Source organism: Malaclemys terrapin, chromosome 12 (genome assembly GCF_027887155.1).
Source record: "Malaclemys terrapin pileata isolate rMalTer1 chromosome 12, rMalTer1.hap1, whole genome shotgun sequence".
Classification (NCBI taxonomy): Eukaryota; Metazoa; Chordata; order Testudines; family Emydidae; genus Malaclemys; species Malaclemys terrapin.
In genome coordinates this window covers 27,079,567-27,098,757 of record NC_071516.1, presented here as the reverse complement: position 1 = coordinate 27,098,757, position 19,191 = coordinate 27,079,567, and the positions used below count along the sequence as shown (strand labels likewise).

The following is a 19,191-nucleotide window of genomic DNA, read 5'->3' as shown; positions in this document are numbered from 1 at the left end:
GGGATCATGGAGTCTGATTTGCTTCCTTGTCACTCTCTCAAGCAGGGCTTCACAAAGGGTTTCACATTCCTTAAGCAGCCTAGAGCATAACGGAGGTGGATGCTTGGTATTCTCAAGTGGAGAGAGTCCCTTGAAGTCTTAACCCAGGATGGAAGTTCGAGCTGTCTGAGCAGAAGGAGCCAGCTCAACACCTGTTCAGACAGTGGGCTACAGCACCACGAAGCAGAGAGGGCCTACCCCAAATGTTTCAACTATGGTGCAACCTCAAATCCAGGTAGCTATTTGGAGAGGATAACATCAAGCATCCCAACAGGAGTATGTAGTTTAAGCCATTAATGACTCCTCTCCCTACAGTCAGAAGGGAACAGTCCACTATGGGCACCATCACACTGGAGGAGTTGCCTCTATCAAAGGACAAGGGCTATTCATCTTCCTAGTGATTAACATCACTTAGTACTCTACAACAGACTACAGAGCCCACCAATGTATACACCAAGTTCCGAATCCCCCACCCCGACAATCTGCAGCTGCTCACCTTCCATGGCTGCCTGCAACGCGTTGATTGGATCAATTTCCGTGATGATGACCCTGGCTCCAAAGTTTCTCAAGGCTTGAGCACAACCTTTGCCGACATCACCGTAGCCTGCCACGATGGCCACTTTCCCAGCAATCATGACATCCGTGGCACGTTTAATACCATCAATAAGGGACTCTCGGCAACCGTAAAGGTTATCGAATTTACTCTGGGGAGGAAAGCAGCCGTTTCAGAAGAGCTGAAGCAAACGCTAGGAGACACGCATGCTTCCTATTTATAGAGAACCTAGATGAACTTATCAAATACCGTGAGGCTGACAGTCGGCTAAATGCCTTTAACCACATCAGTGCAAGATAGGTCTAACTGAACATGGGTTTGGCTGCATTCCTTTCACTGGCTTTTGAACCTGGCCCAGATGGCTATAGCAGACATCTGTTGTCAGAACCCTCCTCATCCAGGAGGCATTTCATGTGTGTATTCACCTGTTGGCTAGTTCTTGGGCTCCTGAAAACAGCCTCCCTGGGATTATTAAAAGTGACCAACAACAGAATAAAGCATGGGAGCCTGTCGCATACAGGGGCATGGATAGCAGGAGTCGTGTCTCATACGTACCCAGCAGGGAGCTGCTGTTCGCTCAGATTCCATGTTAAACATTTGCTACAGAAGCCTACGGACTGTTCCAAACATCACGGATGGATACTGAACAGGCAGCAGTAACAAGATCGTTAGCGTCAGGGGTGCTCGAACAATTTTTATAGTGCGGGTGCTGAGAGCCATTGAACCAAACTGTAAAGCCTATATTATAATGGAAAACACTTCAAGCCAGGGGGTGCTGCAGCACCCCCGTGTAGTTCCAGCACCTATGGTTAGCATGCATGCAGATACTTCTAACTCTGCTATCTTTGCAGCAGTATCTTTAGGGAATGCGTGTGTGTGTGTGTGTGTGCTCTAGAAGTGACAAGCAGCCAACTGCCTGCATGCATAACTCCAGGATTCCAAGCCACCAGTCCCAAAGCTCGCAAGGTACATTCCAGTCACCGCTCCCCCACCATCTGCAATCAGCTGAAGTTCCACATAGTCACCTCAGTGGATACTCAGTCAAGGACAATCAGATTAAAACTGTTCCAAGGTATCATGCATTCAAAGCAAGGAACCCTGGATTTCATTTCTCTCACTTTTGCCTTACAAACAGTGACATAGGTATCTTGGCTGTAAGCAGCCCAACCCTGAATTCAAAACTCCGCTAAGAAACAGAAGCCAAACATAATGGCATTCCATGTTTTTATCCTCCTGAGCCGAGTGGGCATTTCTCGCTGAAATGTCTTTCCCTCTTTATGCACTTTACCTTTTTCTCCCCACCCTCTGGCTCTGTTTTGGCAGGGGAGATGTGAAACTTAATCTGGGCCCTAAAAAAATTATAGATCTCAGTTTGAGAAATTACAGGACGCCAGGAAAGACTCTGGCTGCCGAAGTTTTGCTTTGCTTTACAGGACATGAATAACGAGATCACAGACGAGAAGATAGAGCCAACGAGAACAAGGAAACTCCAGTCTCCAAGCCTGCCCTCAATAACACCAGCAGGGAACCAGAATGCAGTGGTAAGGTTGAATGGCAAGAACCACCCAAAGGGGCCAAGCTAGAGGTGTGTATTCAGTTGTAAAAGCTGCATCTCCTCAAAGAGGAGTACACACCTGAATACACACCTCTAGCTTGGCCCCTTTGTGTGTGCGCATCATGTGGGGGAATCACATACTGTGTACCAAATACTGCACTATTATTGTGCCTTGTCACCTTAGATCTCAACTTACCTTCAACATACGAACTATGATCTCACAATTTAATGTATAGGCATTATAAACCACAGGGAACAGACATGACTGTTAACAGGGCTGTTAGCGGAATAAAATCAAGAGATAAATCTAAAGAAGCACAGCATTTTAGGATGGAAACTATCTTGCAGCCTTAGATATGGCAGACACTGCCAGCTATTCACTATATCAGAGGAACATTGTGCTGAAAGGCAAATGCCAAGTCTCAGTTTTATTTTTGTCTGGAATAAGAAAGTAAAAGTTAAGGATTTTCTGTAACTTACTGTGGCAAGATCTTCCTGCTCAGAATGTTACAGTGAATAGCTGTGAACAAACGGCATGGAATTGCGCAATTCAGATGACATAGACTAACCCACTCTGGCAGAGTGTGGATCTTTGTCTCCCTCTAGTAGAGTCTCACACCCAGCTAGGGATGTAAACATTGTTTTAAAAAGTTAATCGGTTAAACGATTAAAATTATATCGTTTATCCGGTTAACCGCTGGGGCTGCAGTCGCTCCGGCCGGTCCTTTGTGGTCACCAGGCTGATGGAGGCTGTTCTTCAGTTGGGAGAGTGGAGAGAAAGTAGACCAAGAAATAGTTAAGGGAAGAGGGACTTAATGCCCCATAAGACAGCAAGTTGAGGTCCCAGTTCAGCCACCTTAGATGGCAGCATTTCAGTCTGGACAGTGGGAGAAGAAACTCCCTAGGGAAACCAAATCTACGTGGCTAGTACAAAAACCTGTTTGTCAAACTCTCCTGAGCCCAATGAGAAGCTTCTCCCTTCCAAGGGCAGAGGCACAGATGGGGACCCAGCGACACATCCCAACGGGTAGAGCGGTGCTGACATGCAGCGTGGCACTGGGCAGAGCCATTTCTCATGGACAAGCTACAAGTCAAAGATTCTCTGCCCTGCAAACACCCACACTGGGACAAGTATCAGAGGGGTAGCCGTGTTCGTCTCAATCGGTAAAAAGCAACAGAGGGTCCTGTGGCACCTTTAAGACTAACAGAAGTATTGCAGCATAAGCTTTCATGGGTGAATGCCCACTTCATCAGACGCAAGAGTCACTTGCGTCTGATGAAGTGGGCATTCACCCACGAAAGCTTATTGCAGCTTATGCTGCAATACTTCTGTTAGTCTTAACGGTGCCACAGGACCCTCTGTTGCTTTCCACACTGGGACAGAAAATCAGTAAGGGCAAGATTTTCAAAGGTATTCAGGTGCCTAATGCACCTCACTTCTGATTTCAATGGGAGTTCAGCACCTTGGCGCTTTTGAAAACCCCACTAGACGCCTACCTGCATCTTTAGGTACTTAAATACCTTTGAAAAACTGGCCCCAAGTTCCCCGCCTCCCTCTAGAGTCACCGCCACAATTCAGCAAGTGAAGCAACATGCACTCACCCCTCAACCCAACGTCACTTCCAGGAATGGCAGGACAGCTCAACTCCCTTGCCCAACCCTGAGCTTGGGCAAGTGACTCTCCTTTGAGAGGTCCATGGCAGTAGGCAGGAGACAGACAGCAAGGTGTTCTAGTGGAGCTGGCACTGGACTGGGAGTAGGAAGACCTGGGTTTTAACCTCAGCTCCTCCACTGACCTACAGTGACACCTTACACAAGTCTCTTGACTTCCACATCTCTGTTTTCCCTCCCACCCTTTATCTGTCCTGTCTGTTTAGATCAGTGGTTCTCAACCTGTTTGCCACTGTGGGCCACATATGCAGCTCTCTGTGTTATGTGGGCCACATCCACAATATATATACACTATCTGTATGGGCCTAAGGATGTCACACAGGCCGCAGCTGTGTGCTGATTGGGCCACAAGCAGCCCACAGGCTGAGAACCACTGGTTTAGACTGTGAGCTCTTCAGGGCCAGGACGGTCTCTCACTGTGTGTTGGCACAGGGACTAGCATAATGGAGCCCTGAATTCCGCTGACAACTTTGCGTGCTGCTGTAATACAAATAAATATGGAGGAATGCAAATTCTTGGACACAGGCAAGGCACTGGTGCTTTATTCTGCACCACAATTTTTTTGAAGTTGCAAAAAACACAGAAAAGTCCATTAAGATGCCACACTGCATTAACTCCGACATTTCCCAGGTCCCTTCCACAGCCTCAGCCCACCTACCCCATGTCAAGATTTATTAGCCACCAGGCCTGAGAACAACCAGCTCCAGTCTGCGAGTGATCTAGCATAGCACGCACCCAGATGCGGTGCAGAGCAGCAGAGTGCCGTGGCACTAGCAGATTGTATCTCAATAGAAGGGGGGGGAGGGGAGCAGCAGAGCGCTTGCTGCGTTACCTTGGTGACAGAATCATTGACGTTGATGGCTGGTACTTTCAGGCTCCCATTGGCTTTCATCTTATACAGGTTGTGAACCCCGGTAGTTGTCTCCTCCGAGATGCCTTTAATTCCTGCAGGCGAGACCAGAAGAGCCATGTTGTAAACTGAAATGTCCAGATACTGTGGTGGGGCCCAGAGTGGCCTCTGGAAGAATTCTGCCAGTGGGGAGGAGGAAGAGACAAGAATCCCTCTCCTATGGGACTGTTTGGGTCTTTAAACTCCAGCTTTACATCCCTGTGTTTACCTGATCCTCTCCCAATGTAAACAGCTTCAGTACGGTCTTCAGGGGGCAGCAGCATTTTTAGCACATAAAGAAGTTACCAAGAAAATAGCTTGAGAAAGTCACAGCTCCCCAAATGCCCCCCAAAATAACTTTGCAGATGCCAGCCAGGGATCTCAAGCAGCTGCAGAAGCATTAATGACTTTAGTCTCAACCCCCCTCTGAGGCATTATCCCCGGTTTACAGATATGGAAATGGAGGCACGCAACAATTACATGACTTACCCAAGGCGTCACAGGGAGTTTGTGGCAGAGCTAAGAGTAGAACCCAGTTCTCCAGCCTTCCAGTCCTGCACTTCAGCTACCAGACCTCCCCATTGCCAATATCATACATTTCATATAATTCATCCTACAGTATTTTATAAACCCTACATGCACAAATCCCTTTACCCACCACTGAAATGGAACCACCTCTGGGTTGGAACATGGCAGCTGTTTAACTTATCATAGTAACATTGCACCCTTTAAGACAGAAAGTGAAGAAGAGTACCATACCCAACTAAAACAGCAGGCTCCTGGAAGATACTCTTCCCAGCTCCGCCCACAGGGAACTCCGTTCACAGTCTATCGTGGAAACGCTCACAATACGGTCTCAGATGTTCTCTGGGCTCCCCCTCGTGGGGGTCCAAATACATCCATGGGCTTTGCTGGGCTCCTCAGGCTAAGCCCTCTTGGGCTTTCAGGGCATGGCTCACCTGTGAAGGAGCTCAGATATCCCAGTGGCATGGGCGGCAGGTGAATGCACTGTTGGGGGAGGCTAGCCCTCGGCCCCTCACTCTCTGCCCGAGGCCCTGCCACTTCTGTTCCCCCGCCGAAGCCTGGAGCACTCCACTCTCCCCTGCGGCCACTGGCCCCAACGGACAACGCAGCCGGAGTGCTCCCAGCCCCAGCGCTGGGCAGGTGGGTGGCACAGCCAGAGCGCCCCCGGCCCTAGTGTGGTCTTGCACATCACGGCCCCCAGCCTGCCGGCCCCAGCCTCTCAGCCACAGAAGAGAGCAGCAGGCAGGAGGGGGCCTGGTGGAGCATGGGCGGGGCCACGCTAGGCTGTTTGGGGAAGCATGGCCTCCCCCTGCCTATGATCCGCTGCCCATGCCCCCTGGGCTCTGCTAGGATCCTTGAGCTTGGCTGTTTCTTCACTCAGGCTGAAAACAACAACTGTCCCCTCAAGTCCACTCCCTGGTGGTGCCACAATGAGCATTCGCTCTCAGTACATTGTGCAGATCCACACAAGAGCATCTTCCTTTGCCACTCAGACATGCTTCAATGAAAGAGGGGCCAGTCACACAAGACCAGCTGAACCCGAGCCAGGCGGAGAGGGGAGGAGAGAGCAGGGATGTGTCAGGAAAAGGAGGTAAAGAAGAATCCTAGAGAATTCCCAACAGACTTGAGTTAAATGAGGCACCCTTCATGTAGAAGAACCTAGTGTTTATATGCAACATCTCCATGTGGTTCTCTTTAAGGGGGGATGAAGTCAATGATACATAGCCCAATTGCTGGCACTGTACTTTAGACCAGCAGCAATTGGTCTTCTCCTCGCCCCAACATCTGTGGAACACCTGTTACAAAAACTGTGAGGTCAGCTATTCCCTGGAGTATTCCCCCTCTTCAAAAGAAGGAAACCCAACAGCTTAATAGGCATTTACCTTATGAAGTGGAAAATTCTGCCAACAAATCAAATTTTTCACAGCCCTCGTTTCTGCCGCAAATGGAAGTGAAATTGCATAACATTAAAATGCCTTGCAGATTTCCCCCTCCCTGCAATCACGAGGAATTCATATCAATCAAGACAGGAGGCAGCCCTACCTGAACCTTAGTTGGAGCCACAGCTCAGCAGACAGCAATGGGAAGTGCAATGCTGCCCTCTAGGGATCCTGTGCAGAGGGACTTTTCTCTTTTTGCAGGGGGGAAAAGGGGGGGAGATGGGGGGGGTTAGTGCCAAAAATACACAAATGTTTGTGCAAAAAAGTTCAAGACTTTGCCAAATGGCTTCAGGAACCCACTCGCACGTATGATGGAACAAGAGCTCTCACACCCAAGTGCTTCCAGGGATGTGACCTTGTATAAATGATGTTGGAGATGTTAATGCAATGACTCATCTGTCATGACTTCACGGGAAGATCATGGAAAGAAAACATGCAAATATGGGGAACTCCTGCTTAAACACAGATTTGGTAAGCAAGAGTGACCAGGAAAGTTATGGAAGGCAGTGAGCAACAAAGAATTTATGATACAAGGATGGGTTTCCAATGCTTTCCTCAGGGAGAAAGGACCAAACTCGGAAGAGCCCAAACAAGTCTAAATCAAGGAAGAACCTAAAACAGTGTCCACTAAACATTGAGGGGAACAGAAGAAAGTAAATTTATACCATTGTATGGCTCATTTATATCAGCAAGTTTCACCAGTTTAACTTCAGGTGTTATTTTCAATCCATTTAGTTGAACCGGAGCAAAGGGCTGCATGGACACTAGTTTTGGTTTAAACTAGACTTATTTTTAGTAAGTTTAAACAGATCAGGAATCGCGATAAGCGAAACCAAAATAAACCACTCTAACCAAAATCAGAGCATCCGCAACAATTTCGCTAAACCAGTTTGGAAAATGATGCAAGTTAAACTGGTGTATGCAGAGGCCTTGGACTCTCCCAGGTTCAAATTCAGAGATGATGCACAAGTTAGACCCCCTGGCATCAAACCAGACCCAACTAAAGCTGAAGTAGAAGGAGTAACTCCCGCTCTTTCTATGGATTTCTGGCTGATGTACACCTCGTCTGAAAGAGGCCAGCTCGCTTCATATCTACACCAACGCCAGTTATGATGTCCTTACACCTTAATCCTAGCATTTCTGTTCCCACACTAGCAAGGCTATCAGAATCCTGGCTTCTTTCTGTGCTACCCTTATCCTTTCATGTTCTCAGAGAGCACTTGGATTTAATTGTGGTGTCAGGGAGTTGAAGCATCTGGTGCAGCCTGGAGAGAAAATGGATGGGGAGCCACCTAGTGGCTGAGCTTCTGTAGAAGCACTCTACATCAGTGTTTTTCAAAGTACGGGTCGTGACCCAGGACTGGGTCATGGAAAGTCAGGCACTGGGTCGCCTTGCTGATTCAAATTCTAACAATCGTTGCCATGCATCAGCTCTAAAGGGCTGTGCAGCAGGGACCTAGAAAGGAGAGAGATAGGGGGTGGGCGGGAACTGAGGAGGGGAGCAAGTTAGGGCTTGCAGGACTGCTGCGGGCTTCTCCCCCAGTCCCAGCATTTGCTGCTGCCGGGCAGGGAGAGAGAGGCCCCTCCCCCGGACCTAGCTGCTGCCAGCAGGGAGAGGGCTGGGGGAAGTCCTCTGGCCCCAGCCTTGGGGCAGCCTGCCTGCACCCCAGACTCCTCATCCCTGGTCCCACCCCACAGCCTGCACCACCAGCCAGAGCCCTCCCCCCCGCCCGCATCCCAACCCTCTGCCCCAGCCCTTAGCCCCCTCCTGCACCCTGAACCCCTCATCCCCAGCTCCACCCTAGAGCCCTCACTCCTGCACTCCACCCTCTGCCCTACCCTGGGCCACCTCCCACACTCCTTACCATAGGCTTACTACGGATAGTGTCTCATGTTAGTTATGTAAAGTGGTTTAACCTAGAATGTATTGCAATATTATAATTTTATGAAAACTCTAGTCAGAAGATAGAATTATGTTGGGTAACAGGCATCAACAATTTTCTTCAACTGGGTCATGAGGAAAAAAGTTTGAAAACCACTGCTCTACATAGCCGTACAGAAGGGCTAGAACTAAAGCTAGAGGATAACCTGTGCACAGCCCTAAATGCTGCAGCTCTGACCAGTTTCCTACAAAAAGCTGTTTGAGTTTGCTCTCCAAGTTCAGGTGGGACCTTTTCCCTCCTTGCGGGATGATTTAGACCCAGTGTATTACTTACTGCACATTTTAATCAACATGCCCATCACTGTGTTCTCTATATTAATGTGGCCTCTAGGTATGTATTGTCTCCATCTCTGCTAGTACATTCTGAGACCCAAAGAGCAGCTGCAGCAGACTTACAGATTATATCTTTTAGCAAGGCTGGTATTTCTAACATTCACAAGTTTCCCTGTCATCTGTAACTTCCTACCCAATTCTTAATGTACCAAGTACCTCTGTTACACTACTCAGTAGGCTTCTTCTCCCAGCAAAGATTTGCCCCCCTCTCCAGATGGCATCATATTTACACCTGAACTAAACTACATGGAAGCCCTGCATTAAGGTTAAGACTTACTGCCCACCTCTCCAACGGTTAACTGAGCTCTTACACAAGTGAGAGCATAGAAGAGATAATAGATTTCCCTCACAACATTGTCATAAAAATGACATTTGAACTCAAAAAACACCTTCCCGAGTGCTTAAGATTGGAAGGGCTTGAGTGTTTCCCCTTTTGTATATTTCTTCACCAGGACATACATCTCTCTCCTTTCAGAACTGCCACCCAGCCCTCCAGGGAGGCATCACAATGCCATCCTTCTTTGAATTGCTTCATGAAGTTTATTCCTTCTCATGTGTGTTCCATTACTGGACAGGTTTTATTCATTCCATTTTAAGAGATTAAATTGTTTAGATTAACATTCAGTTAGTGGCTTGAAGGCCATGCTGTCCTCTAACTGCACCACTGATGAGTGCAGGCAAATTACCTGCAGGGAGATTCTCTGGGAACGCCTATTTGTCTTTGGCAGCAAATGTTGCAGCACTAAGCCCGCTAAAACTTGTTATTGATGAGCTATAGAGTCTCCTCTCCAGCTGTTGGTGACACCAGGCCATCAGGTCTGAACTGCGTGTTCTGTGCTGGGATTGCTTTTAATTAAAGCCAACAGAGGACAATCCTCTCTTGGAATTCCGTTTAAGAGTTCTGCTCAACCCCAGCCTACCCTTATGAGCAGCAGTCACTTGTTGATACACTTAATATCAGTGGCCATCACTTTGGATAATGGATGGCTGTTAAACACTCAAACCTTCCCCTTTCCCAGGGAGAAGGACAAGAGGTAGGCCCTAGCAGATAGCAGTGCCAAAGGGGGCATGTCACATCATGCCCCTTAGAATCATAGAATATCAGGGTTGGAAGGGACCTCAGGAGGTCATCTAGTCCAACCCCCTGCTCAAAGCAGGACCAATTCCCAACTAAATCATCCCAGCCAAGGCTTTGTCAAGCCTGACCTTAAAAACCTCTAAGGAAGGAGATTCCACCATCTCCCTCGGTAACCCATTCCAGTGCTTCACCACCCTCCTAGTGAAAAAGTTTTTCCTAATATCCAACCTAAACCTCCCCAACTGCAACTTGAGACCATTACTCCTTGTTCTGTCATCAGGTACCACTGAGAACAGTCTAGATCCATCCTCTTTGGAACCCCCTTTCAGGTAGTTGAAAACAGCTATCAAATCCCCCCTCATTCTTCTCTTCTGCAGACTAAACAATCCCAGTTCCCTCAGCCTCTCCTCATAAATCATGTGCTCCAGTCCCCTAATCATTTTTGTTGCCCTCTGCTGGACTCTTTCCAATTTTTCCACATCCTTCTTGTAGTGTGGGTCCCAAAACTGGACACAGTACTCCAGATGAGGCCTCACCAATGTCGAATAGAGGGGAATGATCACGGCCCTCGATCTGCTAGCAATGCCCCTACTTATACAGCCCAAAATGCAGTTAGCCTTCTTGGCAACAAGGGCACACTGTTGACTCATATCCAGCTTCTCATCCACTGTAACCCCTAGGTCCTTTTCTGCAGAACTGCTACCTAGCCATTCGGTCCCTAGTCTGTAACAGTGCATGGGATTCTTCCGTCCTAAATGCAGGACTCTGCACTTGTCCTTGTTGAGCCTCATCAGGTTTCTTTTGGCCCAATCCTCTAATTTGCCTAGGTCCCTCTGTATCCTATCCCTACCCTCCAGCGTATCTACCACTCCTCCCAGTTTAGTGTCAGCTGCAAACTTGCTAAGAGTGCAATCCACGCCATCCTCCAGATCATTAATGAAGATATTGAACAAAACCGACCCCGGGACCGACCCCTGGGGCACTCCACTTGAAACCGGCTGCCAGCTAGACATGGAGCTGTTGATCACTACCCGTTGAGCCCGACGATCTAGTCAGCTTTCTATCCACCTTATAGTCCATTTATCCATCCCATACCTCTAACTTGGTGGCAAGAATACTGTGGGAGACCGTATCAAAAGCTTTGCTAAAGTCAAGGAATAACACATCCACTGCTTTCCCCTCATCCACAGAGTCAGTTATCTCCTCATAGAAGGCAATTAAGTTAGTCAGGCATGACTTGCCCTTGCTGAATCCATGCTGACTGTTCCTGATCACTTTCCTCTCCTCTAAGTGCTTCAGAATTGATTCCTTGAGGACCTGCTCCATGATTTTCCCAGGGACTGAGGTGAGGCTGACTGGCCTGTAGTTCCCTGGATCCTCCTTCACTTTTTTAAAGATGGGCACTACATTAGCCTTTTTCCAGTCATCTGGGACCTCCCCTGATCACCATGAGTTTTCAAAGATAATGGCCAATGGCTCTGCAATCACATCCGCCAACTCCTTTAGCACCCTCGGATGCAGTGCATCCGGCCCCATGGACTTGTGCTCGTCCAGTTTTTCTAAATAGTCCTGAACCACTTCTTTCTCCACAGAGGGCTGGTCACCTTCTCCCCACACTGTGCTGCCCAGCGGGAGCTGACCTCGTTCGTGAAGACAGAGGCAAAATAATCATTGAGTACGTTAGCTTTTTCCATATCCTCTGTTACTAGATTGCCTCCCTCATTCAGTAAGGGGCCCACACTTTCCTTGACTTTCTTCTTGTTGCTAACATACCTGAAGAAACCCTTCTTGTTACTCTTAACATCTCTGGCTAGCTGCAACTCCAAGTGTGATTTGGCCTTCCTGATTTCATTCCTGCATGCCTGAGCAATATTTTTATACTTCTCCCTGGTCTTTTGTCCAATCTTCCACTTCTTGTAAGCTTCTTTTTTGCGTTTAAGGTCAGCAAGGATTTCACTGTTAAGCCAAGCTGGTCGCCTGCCATATTTACTCTTCTTTCTACACATTGGGATGGTTTTTTCCTGCAACCTCAATAAGGATTCTTTAAAATACAGCTAGCTCTCCTGGACTCCTTTCCCCCTCATGTTATTCTCCCAGGGGATCCTGCCCATCAGTTCCCTAATGGAGTCAAAGTCTGCTTTTCTGAAGTCCAGGGTCCATATTCTGCTGCTCTCCTTTCTTCCTTGTGTCAGGATCCTGAACTCGACCATCTCATGCTCACTGCCTCCCAGGTTCCCATCCACTTTTGCTTCCTCTACTAATTCTTCCCGGTTTGTGAGCAGCAGGTCTAGAAGAGCTCTGCCCCTAGTTGGTTCCTCCAGCACTTGCACCAGGAAATTGTCCCCTACACTTTCCAAAAACTTCCTGGATTATCTGTGCACCGCTGTATTGCTCTCCCAGCAGATATCAGAGTGATTAAAGTCTCCCATGAGAACCAGGGCCTGCGATCTAGTAACTTCTGCTAGTGCTTCCTCCCGGTATCCCATTTCCCCACTTACCTCAGGAAAACTTACCTTCTCTTCCTCAAAAGCTGATCAGCCCTCACAATAACACACATGCACTATAGGACCCATCTGCAGGAGGCAGAAGAGCTTTGCTGATGAATGGGAGGGAACTATCCTCAAAAAAGCAAGAGCACCCTACAAAGAGACTGCACCAATGTTTCCTCCATAAGCCCAGGTGCCCTTTTGACCCTTTCATTTCTCCAAGTCACCAAGACTTATTTACACTTGGGCTTTTGTTCTCTGCCTGATTCATTCTCTTCCCCAGGTCAGAACTCCATTGTTTGCACTGAGACATGGAACTACCTCTGTAGTTCTTTTAGCCAACTCCTCCACATCTTTCTGTGGCTCCTCAGGTGAAGCAGTCATGACTGGCCTCCAACTCTCTCCTTTCATCCTTGGAGGCTGGCACAGATCTCCCCATTGAGGAAAGAAGGGGCTTACATAGCAGATCATAGGATCAGCCAGGCCAGACCATACTACTGGCCCATCTACTCCAATATTGCATCTCTCATGGCAGCCAGCACCAGATGATTCAGAGGAAGGTGCAAGAAATCCCATAGTAAAAGGACCTCCCAGTGGGGGAAGTTTCTTGCTAAACATCTTCAGTTTGCAAGCGGCTTAAGCTCTGAGGGCAGATGCATCAGAGCTACCTCGGCCTCAGCCCTGAGAAGACAAGTCTGGCAGGAGGACATAGGTCTACAATATGAGTCTTGCTCCTCCTTAGAGTCCCTGCATGTGGAAATGATTTATCTTGAAGCAATGAATCACGTTAAGAATCCTGGCATTGCCCTTCATGTCAGATATGGCACGGAAGAACTGATGCATGACCTGTACAGGCAGTGCCTTGCTCTGTCTTGTGGTGACCGCAGAACAGCAGCACAAGCCCTTGTGATCACAAGCCTCTGTTTTCATGATGGGGACGTTTCATGCAGCTCCCACTGAATGTCCTACAGCAGTAAAGAGGTTAAGTGCAGAGTTCTGTTCTGGGAAGTGAGTTCAAGGCACCTAACTCTGATTCAATGTACGCCTTCCAGGAAAGCTCTCCTACGGTTTAGTCCAATGCTCCCTGGAAGCACAATGGCCATAGACCAATCCCATTAGAGTTTCCACAGAGACCAATCTTTGGTTAGTGAGCACTGACCTGCTACCAGGAGCAGAGCTCGTGCAGCGGGTTACTGCAGAAGTCTCACCTCTGAGGACCATGACAAAGGGCAATGAGTTGAATGGTCTCGGTTTAGCCCCCAAGGAACACTTCTCCACAAACCAAAGGCATCAGAGCATTTGGCACAATGGGCAGGTTTCTAAGAGGCAGAGGATGGAACGGCAGGGGTGCTGCAGCTCAGGATGAGGTGCATTAGCAGAACTATCGGAGGGGCTCTCTGGATTGAGACAGCACAGGGTGTTGCAGGTACAGAGTAAGTGTGTTTGCATAACTGCAGAGAAGACGCTGACATTCTACTTCCCTGGTGCAGTGCTGCCAGTCTGTCACTTCGATGAGCACTACATTCACTGGTCAGATAAGCCTCGTTCGGTGGTTGTGTCATTAGCTACCTCCCACATTAGCGCCACCCATGCTAATCTATCGTTTCTATGGTATTAACACGATGACCTGCTCTGTCGGTTTGACTCTTCGCTACGTGATCCGGATCACTACGGAGTTCACCAGTCCTTTCGACTGCTGACATTAATAGGGTAAGAGCGTGTCCCCTGTACATTACATCTTGCAGAAAACTGATTTCAGCATCTTTCTCTGAAGAAAAGCTGCAGGTGGTCACGGCTTCATACAGTGACCCCAAACAGAGGCAGCAGAGGCAATGTATTAAGGTGAAAAAAAAGAAAAAAAAAAAAAGCCCACAACTGCAGGCAGCAACTGCTAGATGAGTGGGGAGGAGGGAAGGGGGGGGGAAAAACCAGAACAGCGAGTTATGCGATGGGAGGTACTCCCCACATTGGTTTGGAGAGGGCGGAATTTGGCCAGGTGGGCCCAGTCAGCCGATTAAGCAGCAATTGAGGGCAATATAAGCTGTGTGGAGGGAGCTTATTAGGAGGTAGCTCACCTGTGAAGGAAGAGGAGGGGCCTGTATAAAGCCCAGGAGTTCAGAGCAGAAAGGAGCTGGAAAAGTCTGCAGTCACTCCCTGGGAGAAGAGAGGAGTGTCTGGAGGCTGTAGAGACAGTCACTCCCAAGAAGGAGGGAGCAGAGAGGCTGGCAAACCTGGGCAGGGAGTGCTACATGGTAAGGAAAGGTCTCAGGGAAAAGCAGTAAGGTCTAGAAGGGAACAGACCTTAACTCCCAACTAGAAGGTCCCGGAGCCAGAAACTGGAGTAGAGGGTGGGCCCAGGCTCCCCTGCCAGTCAATGAGGACACGGCACCATGGGGCAGAGAGTGGGAAGACTGCCTAGGACCGAGGAAGTGACAATGAAGCAGTGAACGGGAACACTGCTCAAGCTTGCTGAAGAATGACTGATACCCAGGAAAGGGAAAACGCATATAGTGACCTGGCTGGAGGGCCAAGTCACAAAGAGGCAGCAGCAGCTCATGGAGCGAGAGAGGGGCTGCAGCCAGACTGAGAAGGATGCAGAGATGATGTGCAACCATGGGAAGGGACGTTGACCTTGCAAAGCTAATCCCCGGAACTGCTAGAAGGGGGCGCCACCCTACCGCTGAGTTGAGCACCCTGTCACAAACTAGAGGTCAGCACCACCTAAAGCTCCTATGACAGGTACCCATGTCATTTCCCACTCCCAGTGATAGGGGCACAGGGAAGGGGGGACAATACAGAGCTGAGCTGAAAACAGAAATTTGTGTCAATAAGAGGCTAAAGTCCTGAATAACCTTTAAACAATTTAACAGGCTAGATCAGAGCCTATTGGCACATATCTGTCCCACCCAACTTGGAGCCAGAGATTCCCACTGAAATGGAAACAGTCTTATTGTCTGGATGGTGTAGAGTCAAATGTGAATGTTTTTCTCCTTTACAACATCTAATCATAACACAGGGCATAGTTACCTTTCAGGAGCTGCGGGTGTTTGGTATGAACCAGGTTGGTGAGGTCCCCACCATCATCTAAAATCATGTTCAGTGGCTGCCCATCCTTGAAATAGAGGGTCTGCTCGATGCACCACAAGTATTCCTCGTCAGTCTCCCCTTTCCAGGCAAACACTACACCACAACAAACAGAAGGCGTAATTAGTCGGGTCTCTTTCACAAGCATGTGTGTCCATACTAGAGGGTATAAATCAGATCTCCATCAGCAGCACTCAGTACCAGAGCCAAATGGTACAGGCTGCCCTAGCAGTCAGGAGCAATCCAGCCCGGAGGCCATAATAAGAAATTACTGTGTTTGCAGCTGAAAACGGAAGCATCTCTTAGTGCGAGCAGGATAGAACTAGCTTTGCCTCAGGTTCCAGGCCACAAAATTATGGGACCTTGGTCAGAGCTTGCCAGACACTACTTAGCAAAAGCAGATATGACAGAAAAACAAAGCTGTACAGACACTCCACCATTCCCCACCTTCTCCCGATTTCAGAGCCACTAACAGCTCCCGCTCCTTCCCAGGCATTTGTGCACTTGGCCTCATGCCTCACTAGGCACCCCAGGCATTCAGCTACTGCAGAGGCGCATCCAATAATGTTTACGTCTCCTGCCACAGGACATGTAATACATTGCAAACTCATGCACTCTTCTTTGTTCAGTACAGGCAGGCAGTCCGTCTTGCTACCGCTCCTTCCGCAGAGGCACTCAGCGAAGCCACATGTGAGGTGCCATGTATCTATACACCTTGGGGTCAGGTAGGTTCAATAGGCAAAGCACAAGCTAGAAAACCAAAAGAGGGACTTGAACCCACAAAGAAAGAAAATTCAAGGCAGAAGCCGAGCAGTGAGGCCAGCACACCATCCTTAATTCACTCTCTGGCAATGGGATTCAACTTCCTGAGCTGAAACTGGAGGAGGAGGGGCCCCATTTCAACCTTGGAGACTCTGACCATGGCATGAGTGACATCATATGCCAGAAAACCGGACCTTGCCTCCTGATCAGAGTGCCTCCTGTCTGAATTGCTTAGCATACAGGGACAGGACAAATTAAAGAGAAGGACTAGACAGCTTTAAATTGCCTCAAACAAACAAAAATAATCCTATCTGAGGAGCCTGACCCTAAATGGCCCATGCAAGTTTCATGGTAACAGGCATTACAGCAGGAATGAAAGAGAATCCCTTCACAAAGGGAGGTAGAAAATGGATTTGGCCATTATTACAGCCTGGTCTCATGCCACGGAACTACTGGCATGCACAGCCATGAGATTGTACAATTTTTGGCTGACAACTAACTCCAGAATTCTGTGACTTCCCTGTCACTCACGCGAATGCCGCCATTACAAAAAACACAAATATTTGAGAAGGACAGTCAACTGCTTTTGTTTAGTTCATTTCTCAGGTCTGGTTTCCACTACAGACCTGTATCGGCATAACTATGTCGCTCAGGGGTGTGAAAAATCCACATTCCTGAGTGACGTAGTTATACTAACCTAACCCCCCGTGTAGACAGCACTATGTCAGTGGGAGGGCTTCTCAGGGATGTGGATTAACTACACCAATGGAAGGGCTCTCTCCCATCAGTTTAGAGTCTTCATTAAAAGCACTTCAGTGGTGGTGCAGCTGTGCCGATGCAGTGTTTTAAGTGTAGACTCGCCCTCGTTCTCAGTTTGGGGATTTAAATCTGGCCCTTAAACATCATTTCCCCTGAGGACAAAGCAACCATAAGGGCAGATGATCAAACGTCCCCTGCAAGTTTTCAGCAAGCCTTTGCTGCAAGGTACCAACATATTCAGAGGATCTGAAAGACTTTATAAAGGTGACTATCACCCCCACTTTAGAGATAGGAAACATTGCACAGGGCGCTTACGTGACTTGTCTTACATGCTGCAGCAAGTCAATGGTGGAGCTGGGAAGAGACCCAGTAATCCTGCTTCCCACTGCTCTGCTCCAGCCACTAGAAAATGCTGCTCTGTTTGATCAACAGCACTGGCTGCATTGCCCTTTTCATCACCACCACAGTCTGTGTGAAGAGCTGCTGATAAATCACATTTCTGAAAAACACTGAACCGAAATGATTCTGCTTATATGGCACTTTCTCTTTTAATATTTTACTAGAGGCAATTGCATGAGTATAGGCTCCACGTTCCTCAAGAGCTCAGGTCCTGTTGCTTCTCCTCCTTAGCAAAGCCTTCATCAGCTGTCTGTGAGCCACAGTTACTTCAACAAGAACCCACTGTGATCTCAACCAATTAGGTTCCCAGGTAGGAAATAAGCACCAGGAACGGATGAATGTTTAATGAGCGGCTTTCTTGTGCCATTGTTGGAGAAGAAACAGAGGCAGCCACTCCCAACAGGTCATTCAGTTTCTCACTGGACACCTGCATTAGGGTGGAGGACAATCCAACAGGCCAGGGGTGGGCAATAATTTTCACAGGGGGGCCTCTCCACTAATTTTGGTAAGTCGTCACAGGCCGCACATTTCTATTATATTAATGGAGGGGGTGCAGGGCCTGGGAGGAAGTCTGGGTGCAGGAGGGAGCTCCAGGCTGGTGCAGAGTGTTGGTGTGCAGGAGAGGGTGAGGGGTGTGGGCTCTGGGAGGGAGTTTGGTGCAGGACTGGGGCAGGGGATTGGGGTGGAGCAGGTGTGGGGTCTGGGAGGGAGTTTGGCTGCAGGAGCGGGTTCTGATCTGGGGCAGTGGGTTGGGGTGCAGGAGTGGTGCAAGGTGCAGGCTCTGGCAAGGAGGTGCTTACCACAGGTGCGCCCCTTCGGGGGGAGGGAGGCAGCGGGTCTCTGTGCGCTGCCCGCGCCCACAAGCACCGCCCCCGCAGCTCCCATTGGACAGTTTCCAGCCAATGGGAGCTGTGAGTATGGTGCTGGGGGCAGCGCGTAGAGCCACCTCCCCCCCGCAAGGGGTGCACAGAAACATGCCAGCAGCATCCAGCCGCTTCCGGGAGCAGCATGGGGCCACAGCAGGCAGGCAGCCTGCAAGCACCCCGCTGCGCCATGGGACTTTTAGCGGCCCGGAGATTGTGAAGGGGCAGCCAAAGAACCTGGCAGGCCGGACAGAAACGTTAGATGGGCCAGATCCAGCCTGCGGGCCATATTTTGCCCACCCCTGCAACAGGCCCTGCAAATCTGCAGACCACGTTTACAGACCACCGATCAGATGAGAATACAAATTTTGCATCCCTGCAGGGCTCTAAGTATCACTCAGAATGGTTCTCCACCAGCAATTATTTGGTCCTTACCCTTAGAGGGGATTGGGACCCTCAAGTGTCACTCAGTTCTGAGTTGAAAGGAACCCGGATACTTTGAGGGCAATATGGCTGAAACAGCCAACTTTGGCAGTTGATACCCCAAAGAAATTGCCCAGTTTCACATGGCTTCCAAATTAAACCATAACCTAGCGGCAGGCCCTGCCTGAAACATGACCCAGGTGAGAGCAAGCCTGAGGCTCTGTTTCAAATTTGTAACAAAACTCACCTGAAGTGGGTTGCACTGAGCGATTTGCCAACAGGGTTTTAAACATAGAATTGCATGATCCCTGAAACCTACATTTCAATGCAAAGTGCCAACCGTGCTAGCTGGAAAATGCAACAACACTGGGAAACCCCTAACTACTCAGGG

The 19,191-nt window shown here is 48.9% G+C and overlaps 1 protein-coding gene across 1 annotated transcript in view; it reads right to left on the bottom strand.

The window, feature by feature from the left end:
• AHCY (adenosylhomocysteinase) overlaps positions 1–19,191 on the bottom strand; it is a 54,931-nt gene that overhangs the window by 24,266 nt on the left and 11,474 nt on the right. Inside the window, exons 4-6 of the mRNA XM_054045694.1 lie at positions 15,538–15,690; positions 4,651–4,763; positions 536–743 (exon numbers count right to left, since the gene is read on the bottom strand). Coding sequence (XP_053901669.1) covers positions 536–743; positions 4,651–4,763; positions 15,538–15,690 — 474 coding nt within the window. The remainder of the gene's footprint in view (positions 1–535; positions 744–4,650; positions 4,764–15,537; positions 15,691–19,191) is intronic.